The sequence below is a fragment of the Penaeus chinensis genome, chromosome 30, assembly GCF_019202785.1.
Source record: "Penaeus chinensis breed Huanghai No. 1 chromosome 30, ASM1920278v2, whole genome shotgun sequence".
Classification (NCBI taxonomy): domain Eukaryota; kingdom Metazoa; phylum Arthropoda; class Malacostraca; order Decapoda; family Penaeidae; genus Penaeus; species Penaeus chinensis.
The window spans coordinates 9,073,958-9,091,457 of NC_061848.1; the positions used below are offsets into that span (position 1 = coordinate 9,073,958).

Sequence of the window (17,500 nt, forward strand, 5' to 3'; positions counted from 1 at the left end):
GAGGGGAGGGAGTGAGCTGCGACGGGTCTATTTGCGAGGGGGTGAGGAGGGAAGGATCCTGCGCACTGGGGATGTACAGAGTGGAGTCCATGAGGGAAGGGCTTGAGGCCTCGTCACCCAGAGCGACCTTCGAGGCCGAGAGACGCGACGGGGAGTGTGTGTCGATGGCATGGGAAACCGTGACCTGTGACATAAGTGGGTCTGTCGGGATGGAGATCGACAGGACCTCGTCATACTGAGGGGGGTGGTCGGGTGACGACGGCGTGGAGAGAGAGAGGACAGGATCTGACAACACTGGTGTCGAGGCAGCCAGAGATGGGCCTGAGGGGCTTTCGGAGTGATCGGGGTGTGACATGTCAAATTTCGACTGAACAGACTGCAAGAGGGAAAAGGACCGCCGGATGCTGGCCCCAGTTCCAGCTGATGCTGCCTGTTTGCTAGGGGACTGCGCGAACGTTACAGACTGAGAGGATCGCGGTGCTGCGTGGCCTGAGGAGGACACGAAAGCCACCGTCGGAGAGGACTGCGAATGGGGGAACTTGCTCGTCTTGCGCCCAGGCGTGTCACTTGACGAGCTTGTCGAGGGTGTGGGGGCCGTTGGAGAGGGACAGGTGTCTATAGTAGATTGAGCAGCCACAGGCGTCGAAGGAGAAGACGCGTGTCGCGGCCGGTGCCGGAGTCCTGTGGGAGTGGATGTAGAAGTGCTCGGTCTGTCTACATGGGAAGTAGAGGGACTGCTTATGGCAGGCGAGGAGGTTGAGTGAGAGGGTTTCGACGTCGAGGCTCTGGGCACTGAGGCGAGAGTGCCGTCAGTGGTTCCCCCATAGGAAGACAGCGGCGCCACTGCCGGCGACAGAGACAGTAGGGAAGACTCGTGAGATGAGATCGGGCTGAAAGAGATGATGCCAGAGCGCCGTAAGTCTTCTCTCTCAGCTGCGGCCGCCTCCAGGTTCGCGGCTTGGCAGTATGCGATGGCCTCATAGTCACTGAGGGAGTACGAGACCCCCGAGGAGGAGACGGGAGTGGGCATGGTGGGCACCGTCTGGCTCTTTCGCATATGTAACCCCGACGTCGATCCCGACAAAGCCAGGAGGCCAGCAGTGGTGGCCGAAGTGGCACTGAGGCCAGAGGGAGTGACTGGGGTATGGACGGCGCTGTGCTCAGGGATGGCGGGGGGGTGGAGACCCAAAGAGCCGGAGTGGGGAGTGAAGGACCCCAGAGGGGGAGGGGAGGAAAGGGGAGATGTCTCCTGCTGGTTAGCGTGCGAGGAAAGCAAAGACAGTTAAGTGATGTCGATGACAAAGCACTACCAACTAATCACGAATGTTACTTAGTTTTGCACGCTTACAGTTAGACTCTAGTACTGATTCTACGTCACAATGTTAACATAAGAAAGCCCCAGTGAGAGACGCAAAACATATGGTGATCACACAAGAACAAATGGTGTTGTAGCGTTACTTTGCTTTTGGTTAGGTTAGCCAAAGCATTTCTAGGTAAAGTCTTAACCTAGTTGCTAATATGCATATTAAAGGCGAGTGATCATTAAATCAAGATACAAACGGGTGAACGTGTAATGTATTTGCCTATTCTGAGTCTATGGGATGACATAAGAGTTATCTTCAAAATCGAAGATGTAATGTGTTTTTTTATGGGAGATCTGTCTCTAAAATCAATGTAGGTGAGTTTTATATACTAAATTTGATTGAATTTAAAATAAGCTTGATCTTTAACATTTTTCTGTATTTAAAGTGGCGTGCCCGCTTGATATTTATCTACAATCTGTATAACTAATATGTGTGTGTATAGCTACAAAACAGAAACAGCACACAAGACAGCACGTGGCACAAAAAAGAACAAAAACAAAAAAGAACAAAAACATGTACAGCACGGCTGAGTGAAACCTAGATACCAAAGGTTCACAGTACAGTCACGCACACAAGTTCTGCCCAAAGACTGAAGCCACGAAACACTGTGAAATGCCCGTACTGACCCGGGCCGCCTTCTAACACGGCTCTCGGTGCGTGGAAACAAACGAAAGGACACGGGAAAAGGTTCTCTCGTTCTCACCAGGTGTTCAGACAAAACTCACCTGAGCCACGGGCGGAGGGTCTGCAGCGGCGGAACTTTCCACCACCTCTGCCTCTTCCATGGCGGCGGCCTGTGCGGTCTCCACTTCCTTCTTCTCGGCCAATCTGTGGCGGGGACTGCGTTAGTGACGTCCCTCGGCGTGTGTGTGTGTGTGTGTGTGTGTGTGTGTGTGTGTGTGTGTGTGTGTGTGTGTGTGTGTGTGTGTGTGTGTGTGTGTGTGTTTGCGCGCGCGTGCGTGCGTGTAATAGAATTATAACAGTACAAAATTATACACATGAATATCATCACAGGACCAAGAGAAGAGCATAATACCACCTGCCGAGCATACAGCAGCTTCCTGCTGCGTCGAAACAGAAGAAGAAGGAGGGGCAGGAAGAAGAAGAGGAGGAGTGGGGAAAAGGAGATGAGAGACGGAAGAATACAGAAAAGAAAACTCGATGATCCGATGAAGAAGACGAGGCAATGGAGAAATAATAACAGTAAGAAGACAAAAGACAAGAAAATGGAGACAAGATACCAGAAAAAAAAATAAAAGGAATTTCCTTAATCCTAAGAAAATCGAACTTAAAAAAAAATAATAATAATAAGAGAATAAACACACGAGAGCGGCATCCATGCAACAGATGTCCAGTCTATTCGTCACACAGAAAATGTAACAAGTTCTTCATTGTGTTGTTAAAATAAATAAACTTGAGGGATTTTTTTTTTTTGCTTGTTTTTTGTCGTAGGTCTATTATCGATAAGTGTTTATAGCGAGGGTCTACGTCAACTTCAGACCTCGTGTTCTGACTGTGCATCGGTAAGTAAAATTTAGTCTAAGAGAATCGAGGCCAAACCCAAAAAAGAAAATGATTTAACGGTTATACGAAAAGAGAGAAAGAGAGATAAAAGTAATTGAAATTCACAGTCAGAGATAGTGAATGAAAGAAAAATTGTCAAGTTGAGAAAATAAAAGAAAAATAAGGAAACTAAACTAAAGGAAATCTTAATGAAATATTTTGTTTTCTCCATTTTATGATTTAATATAGGTTTTAAGATTCGCAATATATATTCGAATTTCTTTTAAAAAGCAGCAAGGCAAAAAATATAAGTAGCCGCGAGGGAGGACATATAATTTCAAAAAAGGGTTAAAGAAGCACGAAAAAAAAACAAAAAACACTTTAAAACGAAACTAACGTGTCGGTCTCTGGAACATCTCCTTCCACTGCTCTAAGATATTAATCAAAAATTAATTCAAAGACCAAAAAATAAGAAAAATCGATCACAGAATAAAGACACAGTAGTTAAAAAATTGTGCTTTTTCTATAGACTGGACTAAATTAGCAAGCAAAAAGCAAGTGCCAAAAAATGCGAAAAATACAAGTTAAATTACTACATGGAGATAAAAACGTACAAGAAAAAATGTGTTAAAGTTGAAACAGAAATAAGCATTCTACCAAAAATGAGAACTGCGAAATAATTTTCTACATGTAAAATAGCAAAATGTAACTAAATACAGCAGTGCAAAAAATAGGAAACCACTTCCTAATCTACTTCATACACGTAAAAATAAATACATTCTTTTCCATATTCGTTAAAAGAAATCAAAATATTCATTTATTTTCTGTCAAAGAAAATTCAAAAAGTAAAAACCACCATGTATGAAAAGAAAAAAAGGAAAAAAAAAATCAATAACTAAAAGCAGTAGAATGAAATAACATAAAAAAAAAAGTCATTTCTTCCTTCTACACAAATAAAGGAAATGAACAAATACAATTAAAAAAAAAAACATAAATGAATAAACAAGACTAAAAAGCCGTTGCAGTCAGTAAGCAGTGTGCATGTGCGTGTACAGTCGTCAACAGAGAAATGACGTCAGAATAACAGCGCTCCTTCACGTCAGCCGCTACGCCACAGGTTACCACAGTAGGGAGAAAGAAAAGACGACTTGTGTATGAAAAGAAGAACTAAAAAAGCAGTAGCAGAAACACGGGTATCGGGACTAACTTGGCAGCCGAGATCGCCTCTTCGGCAGTGATGTCCTCCTTGAGATCAGCCAGGGCGTCTAAGATGGGCTTCACCTTCTCCTCTTGCGTCAAATCCGCGGCCTCCAGGGATAATCTGGATCGAGGCAGTGCACGCGTTAACACTGGCGCCCTCACTACTCGACACTACGGCGGACCGGGAGGGAGGGCAGGGCGGGCGACCTTCCCGGAGGGCGGGGGGGGAGGTGGGTGGAGAGGGAGGGGGGAGGGAGAGGAAGCGAGGCCGGTAGGATGGAGGGAAGAAGAGGGAGGGAGAGCAGAAGGAGGTGGAGAGGGAGAAGGAATGAAGAAGTGAAAGGGAAGGGGAAGGGACAAGGAAAAGGAAAAGGAGAGGGAGACGAAGAGGAAGGAGGGAAGGAGAGACGGAGAAAGGAAAAGAGGAAAAGAAAGAAAGAGAGAAGAAGGGAAGGGGAAAAGAAGAAGAGATATATATATATATATATATATAGAGAGAGAGAGAGAGAGAGAGAGAGAGAGAGAGAGAGAGAGAGAGAGAGAGAGAGAGAGAGAGAGAGAGAGAGAGAGAGAGAGAGAGAGAGAGAGAGAGAGAGAGAGAGAGAGAGAGAGAGAGAGAGAGAGAGAGAGAGAGAGAGAGAGAGAGAGAGAGAGAGAGAGAGAGAGAGAGAGAGAGAGAGAGAGAGAGAGAGAGAGAGAGAGAGAGAGAGAGAGAGAGAGAGAGAGAGAGAGAGAGAGAGAGAGAGAGAGAGAGAGAGAGAGAGAGAGAGAGAGAGAAGAGAAGAAAGAAAGAGAGAAAGAGATAAAGAGAGAGAGAGAGAGAGAGAGAGAGAGAGAGAGAGAGAGAGAGAGAGAGAGAGAGAGAGAGAGAGAGAGAGAGAGAGAGAGAGAGAGAGAGAGAGAGAGAGAGAGAGAGAGAGAGAAAGAAAGAAAGAAAGAAAGAAGAGAGAGAGAGAGAGAGAGAGAGAGAGAGAGAGAGAGAGAGAGAGAGAGAGAGAGAGAGAGAGAGAGAGAGAGAGGGAGGGAGAGGGAGGGAGAGAGAGAGAGAGAGAGAGAGAGAGAGAGAGAGAGAGAGAGAGAGAGAGAGAGAGAGAGAGAGAGAGAGAGAGAGAGAGAGCATGGCTGATTTGGACACATAAGATTTGCAGAAACCTCTCAAGAGAAGCGCCGACGGGGAAAAGGCCAATGGATGATGATTGATCCAAGAACCACAGACAGATGGTGAACAACCCGTTACACATTGAACACAAACAGTGCCTGTGTCAATAAAGTGAAATTATATTCATATTCCATTTTTTCAGGGATTGAATAAAATCTCCACAGAAAAAAAAAACGAATGCAAACAATATCAAATCAAATAACGGCCAACAGGGGTCTACAGGTGCATGAAACACAAACACACTACGAGTGGGAATACTATTCAAGGTCCCAAAAAATGTGACCTTGCAAACAGTGTAAAAGTACAAACAAGCCCTTCCTCTAGGAACAGCTTTTACTACGAGAGAAAACGCATATAATGCACATAAACACGTTACTTGTAAGTAGCGTATGAGGACATATACACACACTGTACGATGTGGGTACAATTTTGGAAGGAAAGACGACAGCAACAGGAATTTGTAGAAAAAGAAAAAAAGATCAACATCTACTTGCGGATGAGAGATTTGCTACCTCCTTAACTCAAAGACTCTCACAGGAGAATCTAAGGGGCATCTAAGACCGTTCAAAACGAGTCTTTAGATCAGAGAAGATGTCTAGTTTGTGTTAAGAACATCTAAAAGAGGAGTTAGAGAGAGGAATGCAACCCTGAAGGTACACCTTGAGCAGATACTTTAGTTGACAGGTTTGACGGTTTTATAAATTTTTTTGTAATCATATATGATGGTCAGTTCAAAATAAACACTAGAGACATTACATCAAATTCCATTATATATACCATTAATCAAAGCTTTACATTTTTCTCACGATTTTTAAAAAATACTAGCCTTATGATAGTTATCAAACATCACGAACACATTTATATGTGCATATTCATGTGCTCTTAATGTTTCCTGTACTTTTCTTTATTAAACGCGCTATTAGCCAATTCAAATAATATGTGTAACTTTCCTGTCAAACGAAAGCATCAAACACCCAAAACGAATTTCCTTCCTCTGCAACAGGAATCCTCGCCCCCCCCCCCCCCCCCCCCCCCCCCCCCCATCATTATTTCCCGAGGATGACGAATAGAACGAATTTGCTACTGCTACTGCTACTTAGGGTCAGGGATGTCACACTCAGTGTAATCTACTTTTCTGTGTTTTTAATTTCCTACTTGTCATTATCTATGACTTTTATCTACTCTTTATCATCTGTACCTTTTTTTATCTAAATTATTTTATCTATCCTTTTTTATATCTTTGTGATATGTATTTTTATCTATCCTTTCTCAAAGACTTTCTTTATTTCTTTATAAAACTTTTCATTTTATCTCTTATAATCCAAGTTAATCACTGCTACTTCCACAAGCACTAATGCTGCTGCTTCTGCTATGTTTCAGTATCTCAATCATCCTACTGCTTTATTTCCCATTTTTTATTTAATAAAATAAAATAAGTAAATATTATATAAATACCTAAAAAAGTATAAACTCTTTGAAAATGCTCCAGACTGATCTCTAGAATGCGGAAAGAGCGATTCGAATCCCTTATGCATCCTAGAGAGAAGTGTCAGAACCTCTTTAAATACAAAAACGAAACAAAAGAATACATACTGTTCGCCTTCCGGTTTTTTGCCTTCTTCAGTGGGCGGCGCAGCGTCTCCTTCTGGTATCTCAGGTAACGCCGGTACTGCTAACGGTACTAACGGTCCTGCCTTTTCTTCCTTTTCTTCAGCCTGGGGTATGAGAGGGCAAAGGAGGTTACACGATCTGGTATGATAAAACATTTATAAAAAAAAAAAAATCAGTTTGAATAATGCATAGCAAAAATCCATCAGAAAAGTAAAGCAGTAGGAAGTACTGTGGTAAAATTAACAAATCGGGTATCCTCTGAACCTTTTTTCACGTTTTAAAGCCCTACTAAGTATGAACGTTCAAGCTAAATCGACTTGACTTGATCTGCTCTAGACCAACTTTAAGAATCGGGGAATCAGCATGAAAAAAATCAATTACTTCAATACTGGAAGTTCCCTACCATAGCTAACATGACACCACGATGACTGATTTGTCTTTAAAAATATATAGTATTTGTTGTCACAATATAAGGTGTTTTCCTGTTTAAAGCTAATTTATTCTAGAAAACTATTTCCACTAAAGGAGAGTCATCAAAAAAAAAAGTGAGAGTAAGAGAGGTATTCCTGAATATAAGAAACGCATTAATTGCAGCTCCTGTCGTGTAAAGAGCATAGTTCTCATACATGTACATGTTCCAACGGACCAAAATTTCTGAGACTTACCTTTTCAGCAGGAGGTCCTTGCATGAGACCCATGAGAGCCTGCCATATATTGCGTAACACGTAGAACACTCCAAACGCGCTGTGGTACATGATGAGGAACAAGAGGCGACAGAAGCCAACTGCGAGTTCGGTGGCCGACATCTGCTTGATTTCCTTGATCTTCTTCTTGAGGTTGGAAGGAGCGAAGACCGAGAGACCCTCGAGCATCTGGTCCTTCACGCCTCCGATCTTCGACTTGATCAGGTCCATGCCGGTCCTTGGGGAGAGGGGAGATGGGGTTCGTTATACGGATATATTGTTGTATATTTAACAAACAAGCAGTTAGACAGTGTCAGACGCAAGGTACGGTGATGCTACTTTTTCTTTGGTTAGACGGGTATACGAGTGTGCATTATTTCTTCTCGGTTTATGCATTATCATTATTTTTTTAATTATCTTTCTCTCAGTTTTCCTACAAATTTTGAAATATATCCTTTTACATGCACGCCGCAATACCTACTTTTCTTCTTCGTCTTCACTGAGGTACTTGAGGCCGTCCGCGTTCGATTTCTTGGACATGGCATCGTCTTCCTCTTCCATCAGGGCGGTGGCGTGCTGCATCTCAAAGATGGCGTCCTCGCAGAAGTTAACGAAGGCCTCCAGCTTCTCCTTGTCTCCCTCAGTGACGATGGCGTAGAAGAAACTGCGCTTCGAGTCCTTGATCTGAGGTTTCTCCCACTGGTCGATGTTCTCCTCCTTGATCTCGAAGTACACGCGTTCGATGCGCTTCGAGCTGCCCATGATCTCGATTCGACCCAGGAAGGGCTCGAAGTAGTTCAGGACAGAGCCGGCAGTCTGGGAAAACAATATCACGTATTATTTCCTGTGATATAATAAGGGTTTTGATGATGATATCAACAATGATGATGTATAATAACAAAAATAATAATGATAATGATGGTAACAATGATGATGATGATAATAATGATGATAATAATGATGATAATAATAGTGATAATAAAAATAATAATAATAATAATAAAAATAATAATAATAATAATAACAATAATATAAATAATATAAATAATAATAACAAAAATATTAATAAAACTAATAGTTACAACAATAAGATGATAATGATATTGATAACGGTAATAATACCAACAAAATCAACAGCAACACTAAAAAACTAACATCTTCAGCAATGGCAAAATCATCACCTCGGGACTGATCTTACCTCAAGGAAGCGCGCGAGTCGGGGTTCGTTGGGCATGTGTTCGGACAGGTTGGTCAGCAGCACGGCCAAGTTGAAGCCGATTTCCTTGGCTGGGTTGTGGAAGCGCTCGGTGAACTCCACGTAGTCGATCTTGCCGTCGTGGTTCGTGTCGCAGCACATCAGGAGGAAGTTGATCTCCTCGCTGGCGGAGAACGAGGGAAGTTATGATGATTTTCGTAGACTACGTGTCATGGATATGTACTTGTATACTGTGCTTATGTGTCATGGGTATGCTGTTCCATATTGTACTTATGTGTTATGGATATTTACTACTGTACCATTCTTGTTTGTTATGGATAAATACTTCCATACCATACTTAGGTATCATGAATATGTACCTGCAAACACAGATACTCTACGCACTACACAGTGTACTCGTGTAAGTAGAGAAATGTACCAATAAAACACTCATACAGTAGATACAAAAGATGTAATGTAATCAAAAGACGTGTTCAGAAATGCAACTCACGTGGTGTAGTTCTTCTGCTGTTCCATCTTCTCCTTGAACTCGATGGGCGTGACAGTGCCATCTTTGTTGGTGTCGAGTTCCTGTGGGATGAAGAGGACGTCAAGATCCCATCCTTTCGTCCCCATGGTAAACCATCCCTCTTTCTATTAACGTTGTAAAATAGTTATCCTTCCCCCTATCTTTCTTTCTTTCGTTAGTTAGTTCAATGTACTTTATTCTTACAGTCTGTCTATGTTTAACTCCCTCTATAGCTCTATTTAATTATCAATTTCCCCTCTTTAATTTTATCATGAATCTTCCTAAATTCCATAAAGGTCGTTACATAAACATTTTTCCATAGAAAATTCATCCATTACTGACTAATTTGGTATGAAGACACGGTGAGGGCTCTCTAATTTCCCGTCTCTCTAACACTGTTGGGATTTTCTCTCTTGTGTTTCTCTTGTTGCCATGGAAACCTTGATCTACTGTCTTCTGTTATCCAAAGTCGTCATGAAACCCTCGCTATTGACTTCACTAACTGTTGTCATAGTAACGTGACATTTTCCATGCACCGGGAAACTATTGCTACGTCTAAAGGTGCATCTCTCTGCTTACATTCCCATTAGTCTAATGGTGCTATGAATCATTCTAGGCTACAGTTTAGATAACTACTATCTTCCATATTATATTAATGTCAGACAAACTTTCCACATTTTTTTTTCTCAAAATCAGATTGTATGAAACTGACAGAAGAGTTGAAAGTATCTGTTTATCATCATTGCTAAAGGCCGTATCATAAAATCTTTATCATTAAATAACTTTGTGCAATATACATTATACAAATATCTGAATTTGAAGTCCATATATACAAAAACTTCACATAAACGAAAGTAGAAGAGAAAATCAAAAAGGCTTTTCTTAAATACTTAAATCACTCTGGAGAAAAGCATTCGCAATATCAAAAATTACTCACGTAGAGAAGGTGACACTCGATAGTGAATCACGTCTTCAGTTTGCAAAGCTAAAACTATAAATAAGCAATTGCAGTGCAACTCTATGTGATATTTTGCTTGGAGTGGATTCAGCTCATTGTAAAAGTCTTCATATCATATCTTCCTCTCTGTTACATAAACTTAGTAGACTTGAAGATGTCTGAATCATGCAACCCAATGAAAAAGAATGTTTATAATATTTGCCTTGAATAACTAAAAATAATTGAGTTTACAAAAAAAAAAATAGGGAAAAAATAACTAAATACGATTCTGCATATTTTTCTACAGCTATCTTTAACATATGATAAAAAACTAAAGAAAAATAACATGAAATCAATATCAAAAACAGTTTGCAGGTCAAGTCATTGCATCTGTCCTTCCAGAAAACTATCTACAATAAAAAAAATCAGAATATATCTATGTTTAAGAACTCATGGATATGTATTTCTTTACGTTGACAAAAATTACAATATTATCACGTTCATATCAAGTTTCAACAAACAAACAAAAGCATAAGCAATGGATGGTCTTACACATATAGTTTTTACTGGACAAAAATAGGCTGTGTGGACAAGGATGAACGAAGCAATGATCTGATTAAAACAAAATCCACGTGGGAAAAAAAAACAAAAGTCCAGTCAAGTAAATCATCAAAAAATCCAAAGAAAAAAAAATCAGCATTTTCCGTAAACATTTTGTTTTATTGTATTCTTATTTTGCCTTCAATAAACACGCCAAGACGAGACGAGGTTACACGACTTCTCTTGAAAAACTCTTAAGGGAGAAACGTACCAGGTTTCGCTACACACTGTATGGCGGAAAATCATGCAAATCCACACAACAAAATACATGCACATGTCTTTCTTTAACACGTGTGCGTGTCCTCACATTTTGGGTTGTTTAGTGCATGCTTTTTAAATATACTCCTCCAAACTCGCGCACACACACACGAGCGCATACAGCTCAATGACCTTTTAAAAAACGAGTGCAATTGTGTTGATTCTGTACAGAAAAAAAAAACATAGTGAAGACCGTGTACAAATAAATGATGAAGAAACGAAACAAAAACAAAAATCCTGTTTTTCTAGGTTTTTACTAGATATTTGAAGAAAAAAAAGTAAATAAATAATAGCTGTTCATATATTTATTTACTGGTGTATGCGAGACGGGTGAGCGAGCGAGGAGAGGGGGAGGGGGAGGGGTACAAACCTGGAAGGTGGTCGAGCTCGTGAGGTCCCTCAGTTTAAGGAACATATCGAAGTACCTCAGAATCAGCTACAATCGTGAAAAAGAATGGAGAAGAAAACGAACACGTAAGAAAAAGAGATCACTATAAATCTGTTAGAACCTGGTGGCTATGGAAAATTATAAAATTGTGCTCCCGGTACTTTTTTTGTTTTTTATTTTTTGGCGCCTCCAATCCATCAGGGTCGTTGCGTCTTCTCAAACGCTGCCGTGACACATGCCCTTCTCGATAAACAAAAAAATAAAAAAAAAAATAAAACAACTACGCCGACATTGTTTTCACGTAGATCAAACGCATAACTAAAAGAACTGAAAGAGAATCCCACTATCTCGCCGAAGGTTGATGTCACTGGAGGCGCCTTGACTCTGACCAGGACTGCAGTGCGCGCCGGGTGCCGGTTCTACCGCTGTTGAGCTTCTGTCTGACGGAAAAGCAGGAGGCTGAGGAGAGGAAGCGAACCAGGAAGAGAGAAAGACAAAAGGGAAAAGAAAGAAGTTGAGAGAGAGGAAGATAATGTGATAGATAGAGATAGACAGATATAGAGATGGCTAGAGAGAGCGAAAGAGAAGATAGAATGAGAGAGAGAGAGAGAGAGAGAGAGAGAGAGAGAGAGAGAGAGAGAGAGAGAGAGAGAGAGAGAGAGAGAGAGAGAGAGAGAGAGAGAGAGAGAGAGAGAGAGAGAGAGAGAGAGAGAGAGAGAGAGAGAGAGAGAGAGAGAGAGAGAGAGAGAGAGAGAGAGAGAGAGAGAGAGAGAGAGAGAGAGAGAGAGAGAGAGAGAAGGAAGAGAGACGAAATAGAGAAGAAATAGTGAACAGAGAAGAAAGAGAATGACAAAGAGAGAGGCAGAAAGATAGATAGATAGAGATAGAGAGAGAGAGAGAGAGAGAGAGAGAGAGAGAGAGAGAGAGAGAGAGAGAGAGAGAGAGAGAGAGAGAGAGAGAGAGAGAGAGAGAGAACCAGTTTCCACAAAAGAGAAGTTGAAAAAGCGTTGAATAAATCATCCTTTCAGTGTGTCGATGTGTAGGACGTTACACAGAAGTGTGTGAGTGAAGTAAGATGAAATGAGTACAAGGAATGAGTTATGCAGAAGAGAACGCGTTAGAGGGAGCGACTAAGAGACAGACAAACAAAACTTTTTTTTATGAAGCTGAACGTGGAACGGACACCCGGCGTGGACAAAGGGACACTCGGATATCAAAGAAGCGTGCCTGGGCGCTTTAAGGCCGAGGTTGCAAATGAGGTGTCGCAATCTTGCAGTGGTAAAAAAAGGACGCCGACTTGGCATTCCTGAGGCCACAACTCGTCCCGCTTCAGACGGCGTCAGCCTCCATGACAGTATTTTTACCATACATGACTTCTATCTATTAATTCATCTATCGTTCCTCTTACTTTGTTTTAATATCTAACCCGTCATGAAGACCCGATACATAAAGCAAATCTCATCCTCCTTTTGTAAGTGATCTAAGAGAAATCCCCGATGCCTAGTGAGCCAGCCAGGAGGGCCTGACAGCGGCTGGAGGGAGAGTGTGTGACCAGAGGATCGGAGTGTGAAGGTGGAGACTGCAGCCTACCAGGAACGATGCTGATGTTGTCACCTCCTTGAGCCTCAAGAAAAGGTTGAAGAAACGAACGATCATCTGCATTGTGCGATAGATAAATAAAAGAGTAAAGTTATTTCAGTCTTTCTTAGTGTTGGAGGGATCGTCTGTTCAAGGAGGGCGGCCGCACTGGGCGACACGCCCGCACATCTGCTCCACATTCACTCTGTCTAGTGTTTTGGCAGATTTTGCAGTTTTTTTTTTCTTTTTGTACATTTATTATGAGTAACGTGAATGTGTTTGTGAATATAAACAAGGGGATATGAGACTATGTACATGGGTGCTTGTCTGTAAGTTCGTATGTACACATATATAGTTAAACAGATAAGCAGACAGATAGATAGGGAAGTAAATATGCCAACATATGCCATCTGTCTATCATTGGGTATGATAAATAGATAACACCGATATATAACAAAAGTATATAGAAAATCAGATACAGAATTGATAAATAGATAGATAGTTATAGATATAAATTATATATATATACAAGTATATGTGCATATATTCGATACACATTTAATAAAAATAGCTAGAATTAATAATCATCTTTCTTCTTAAACCTGCAAGGCAATGTCTGTAAGTTTATGTCAAATAATATACATACATATTTCACAGATCTGGAATCAAAAGCTGCAATTAATATCATAATTATTCCATATATATATACCATGCAAGCCAGTATCATTCAATAAGTTACAAAATTGTTTCAGATTGATAGAAATAAGTGTTTGATGTTTGACGAACATTTTCATAGACAAATCGATGTTATCATTATAATTAATTGTCAAGATACCCTAAGCTTCTACCCTCATATCTACTTTATATTTATCAATATCTTCGTATATCAATTATGAATGAAATCTCACGAATATAAAAATTTGGAAAATTCAATGAAGGATCATCCTCTTATATCAAACTGACTTACCTTAGACTAACTCGCCCTTTTAGGCTTAATTAAAAAAAAAAAAAAAAAAAAAAAAAGGATTTTGAATATACCCTTCAAAACCATTACTAATATACTATCTTCTATATTTAGGCAGCTAACTATCCCTTAAGCCCCATGTTCTATTTCTAATTTCATATAACCGTCTTTCAAAATATAAGAGACCGAACGCGTGGAGTCTTACCTCGACATTAGAAGCGCTCTCCACTAAGGTGTCCACCATCTGCTTGCCAATGGTACCATTAACCACGTTACCTGTGAAGGGGAGGACACTTTCAGAGTTTTTTTCTTTTTTTCTTCTTCTTTATAATACATGTTCAGATTTGTTTTTACAAACCTTAATATCACTTTTATACGGAGGCAGTGGAAGAAAACATAGACATATTTTGTTACTGTTCTGACAGCTAAAAATATGTCAGGCGTTTCAAAGGCTTCTTTCCAGATTCCATTATCCTAACTACCTTCCGGACGTCCTCGACGACGACTTACCCTCAAGCATAGAGAGCATCATGATGACCATGTCCTTCTGGAGGTTGAGCAGATCCTTTAGCAGATCCACCTGGGAGGAATGCTTGCTGAGCTTATCCTGCATGTTGGCGAACAGGAAGAGGAAGCCGCCGACGGCGTCCCAAAGACGGGAGTGCGCCAGCGTCTGCTGGTTGCCCACGCACGGGCCCTGAATCACCTCAGTCAGGGTGTTGAACACCTGCGCGGGAGCGAAGGATAAGAAAACATGAAAATGAAGCAATATTTATACATGCTAATTGCATACACACACACACACACACACACACACACACACGCACACACACACGCACACACACACACACTCGCACACACACACACACACACACACACACACACACATACACACATACACCCACACACACACACACACACACACACACACACACACACACACACACACACACACACACGCACACACACTCACACACACACACACACACACACACACGCACACACACTCACACACACACACACACACACACATCCACACACACACACTCACACACACACACACACATATACATATGTATATAGAAAGATTGTTTTCTATGCCCTTTTCACATTCTAACCTGGCTAGCAACACCAATGGCTTTGAAGAAGTTGGCCTTGCCGGCAGGGTCAATGATTTCCTTGGACGAGTAATGCCAGTAGAAGTCCATGATAGACTCCTGAAGGCGCAGCAGGTAGTCGACAGTACAGTTGATCACGTTCACCGTCGTGGTGTTTCCTGCCTGTGTCCTCAGGTAGTTCTGCCAGTCTGGAAGATAAGTCATGCATATAAATAATGTCCTTAATTAACCCTTCTTTAGAACTCTTATGAGAGACATAAATAACGACTCATAAATCCCATCTTTGTTTATCGGGTTCTATTGTTTGCTTTCCGCCCACAAAGGAAGCTCTGCGTAAACAAAACCGAACGCACGTAAATAACATTGTTCACTTAAATAATTATTCATTTAGAAACCCTCATTAAAGATTAAGGAATCATCAGGACCGTATAATTAGTACAACATTTTCATCTTGACTTATTATGATATTACTATTTATATTTCCCACGATGAAAGAAACTACTGTCTTGAACTCCCGGTTAAAACCCTTTTTATTTGTGGTGATAACACTGTTTATATTTTCGACCTAAGAAAGAAACTTCTATATACATTTCCCGCATGTCAGTGTCACCTGCGATATTACTGTTTATATCTTCCACCTATTAAAGAATCTACATTCCTCCCCTAAAAGGATACTCAAACGACACACAAGTCTTCCGACGCACCGAGGTTGTGGCCTTCACAGGTGAGTTGGATGAAACGGAAGAGGGCGCAGGTGAACTCGGCGTCGTGCATGTTCTTCTCGCCCGCGCACCCGTCGGCGCCCACGCCCAGGCCCTCTGCCTTCGTGTTGCGCTCGAAGGCGTCCAGGTCTAGCACGGAGCAGGAGTTCATGAGACCGGCGATGGACAGGAAGAACGCAGCGTCTTTCTTCTCCTTCAGGTAGTTCAGCATAGCCTAGAGATAAAAACAGTAAGTTTTGTTACAAAGCGTTGCAATCAGGAATGAATAAATAAGTCAATAAATGAACATACTCAAATAATCGCACAAATAAAAACTACCACAGATAAACCCATTCATATACATTCTTACACCGATATAAAAACAAATACATAGTCATAACCACAGTAACACTCACCGCTTGGACATCCACGTTGCCGCCGCGCAGAATGGAGATGCCCAACTTAAGCGTGTTCATGACCATATCGCTAGGCTGACCTCTGGCGGCAGAGACGTGCAGCAACACCATCTCGCTGACGCCTCTGTTGGACAGTCTCGCCTGGTGGAACAGCAGTTTCTGTTTCTCCAACTCTTGTTCCTGCGGAGAAGATAGAGATGTCAGAAAAGGAAAATCTTTTCGATTCTCTTCCTATTTCTATTGGAGGAATCGAGAATGGACAGAGAGTTGATGGAATTCTTAGTGATGACACTGAACCGACTGTGTCCTCGTTCCTGAAGGAATGATTCGTGATTAGGGGAGAGGGTGGGGAAGGTGCAAGGTAGTAAGCGTGACGGAAGGACACTGGTGATAATAAGTGTGATAATCACAAGAATGAATCATGTGCCAAGTACGCATAAAAATGGCAAAAAGGGAGAGGAAAATCGTCGTTATTGCCATCCAAAGCAGAGGCTTCTCCCCCACTTACCATGAGGTCCTCCATGGTGCGGGACCGCCCTCGCCGCGGGGGAGCATGTGAGTGGAGAAGAGAGGTCAGGTCAATGCGGGGGCAAGACAGGTCAAGAGGGGAAACTGGTCGTCTATCATGCAGAATCAGATACAATGGAGCCAGATTAGTTAGGAAAACACATCTATAGACGTCTGCAGAATGTTAGTGCTGGTTACATATTCAATATTGTTAAGAAGATGTCAGTTCTATTTAACAAATAAACAAGTATGAATTAAATTTATTAGCTGGCAAATATACATATGATGTGTGTGTTAGGTAGATGTATGTGTAGGTGAACGGGGTCTGTTTGTGCGCGTGTGAATGAGTGTATATATGTAACTACCAACATTGTCTTTAAAATCATGTGGCATACAATCTGAAACAATGAACGATGATATTTGACCATCTACCTACTATCTGCTGCCACACCATGCGACAACTGTCAGATAACATCGTCTACTGTTGAAGATTGTACAAAACATCATTTTGCAGATAATTCTGGGAGCTAGTGTGGATTCACGAAAGAAAAATCCAACAAGGTTAGTCTAGTCAAAATACACAGGAACATGACGTACATTAAGAGCAGCTGCTGGGTCCTCATTGCCTCCTTCTTCCTCTCCCCCTCCTTCTTCTTCTCCTTCCTCTTCTTCTTCACCGCATGACTTAGCTGTGGGAGAGACGGAAGGAAGAAGTAATTATTATCTGTTTTTCCCCACAAGTGCTTCTGTTTACATAGAGGGAGGGGTGAGATAGAATAGGAATTGCTC

At 41.5% G+C, this 17,500-nt stretch overlaps 1 protein-coding gene across 1 annotated transcript in view; it reads right to left on the reverse strand.

Moving 5' to 3' along the window:
- Nucleotides 1–17,500, reverse strand: part of LOC125041099 (ryanodine receptor-like) — a 173,633-nt gene that overhangs the window by 8,005 nt on the left and 148,128 nt on the right. Inside the window, 15 exon segments of the mRNA XM_047635851.1 lie at nucleotides 2,090–2,192; nucleotides 3,265–3,297; nucleotides 4,075–4,188; nucleotides 6,820–6,941; nucleotides 7,503–7,758; nucleotides 8,002–8,336; nucleotides 8,719–8,899; nucleotides 9,227–9,306; nucleotides 11,410–11,475; nucleotides 14,175–14,245; nucleotides 14,480–14,696; nucleotides 15,088–15,275; nucleotides 15,792–16,023; nucleotides 16,205–16,384; nucleotides 17,309–17,400. Coding sequence (XP_047491807.1) covers nucleotides 2,090–2,192; nucleotides 3,265–3,297; nucleotides 4,075–4,188; nucleotides 6,820–6,941; nucleotides 7,503–7,758; nucleotides 8,002–8,336; nucleotides 8,719–8,899; nucleotides 9,227–9,306; nucleotides 11,410–11,475; nucleotides 14,175–14,245; nucleotides 14,480–14,696; nucleotides 15,088–15,275; nucleotides 15,792–16,023; nucleotides 16,205–16,384; nucleotides 17,309–17,400 — 2,270 coding nt within the window.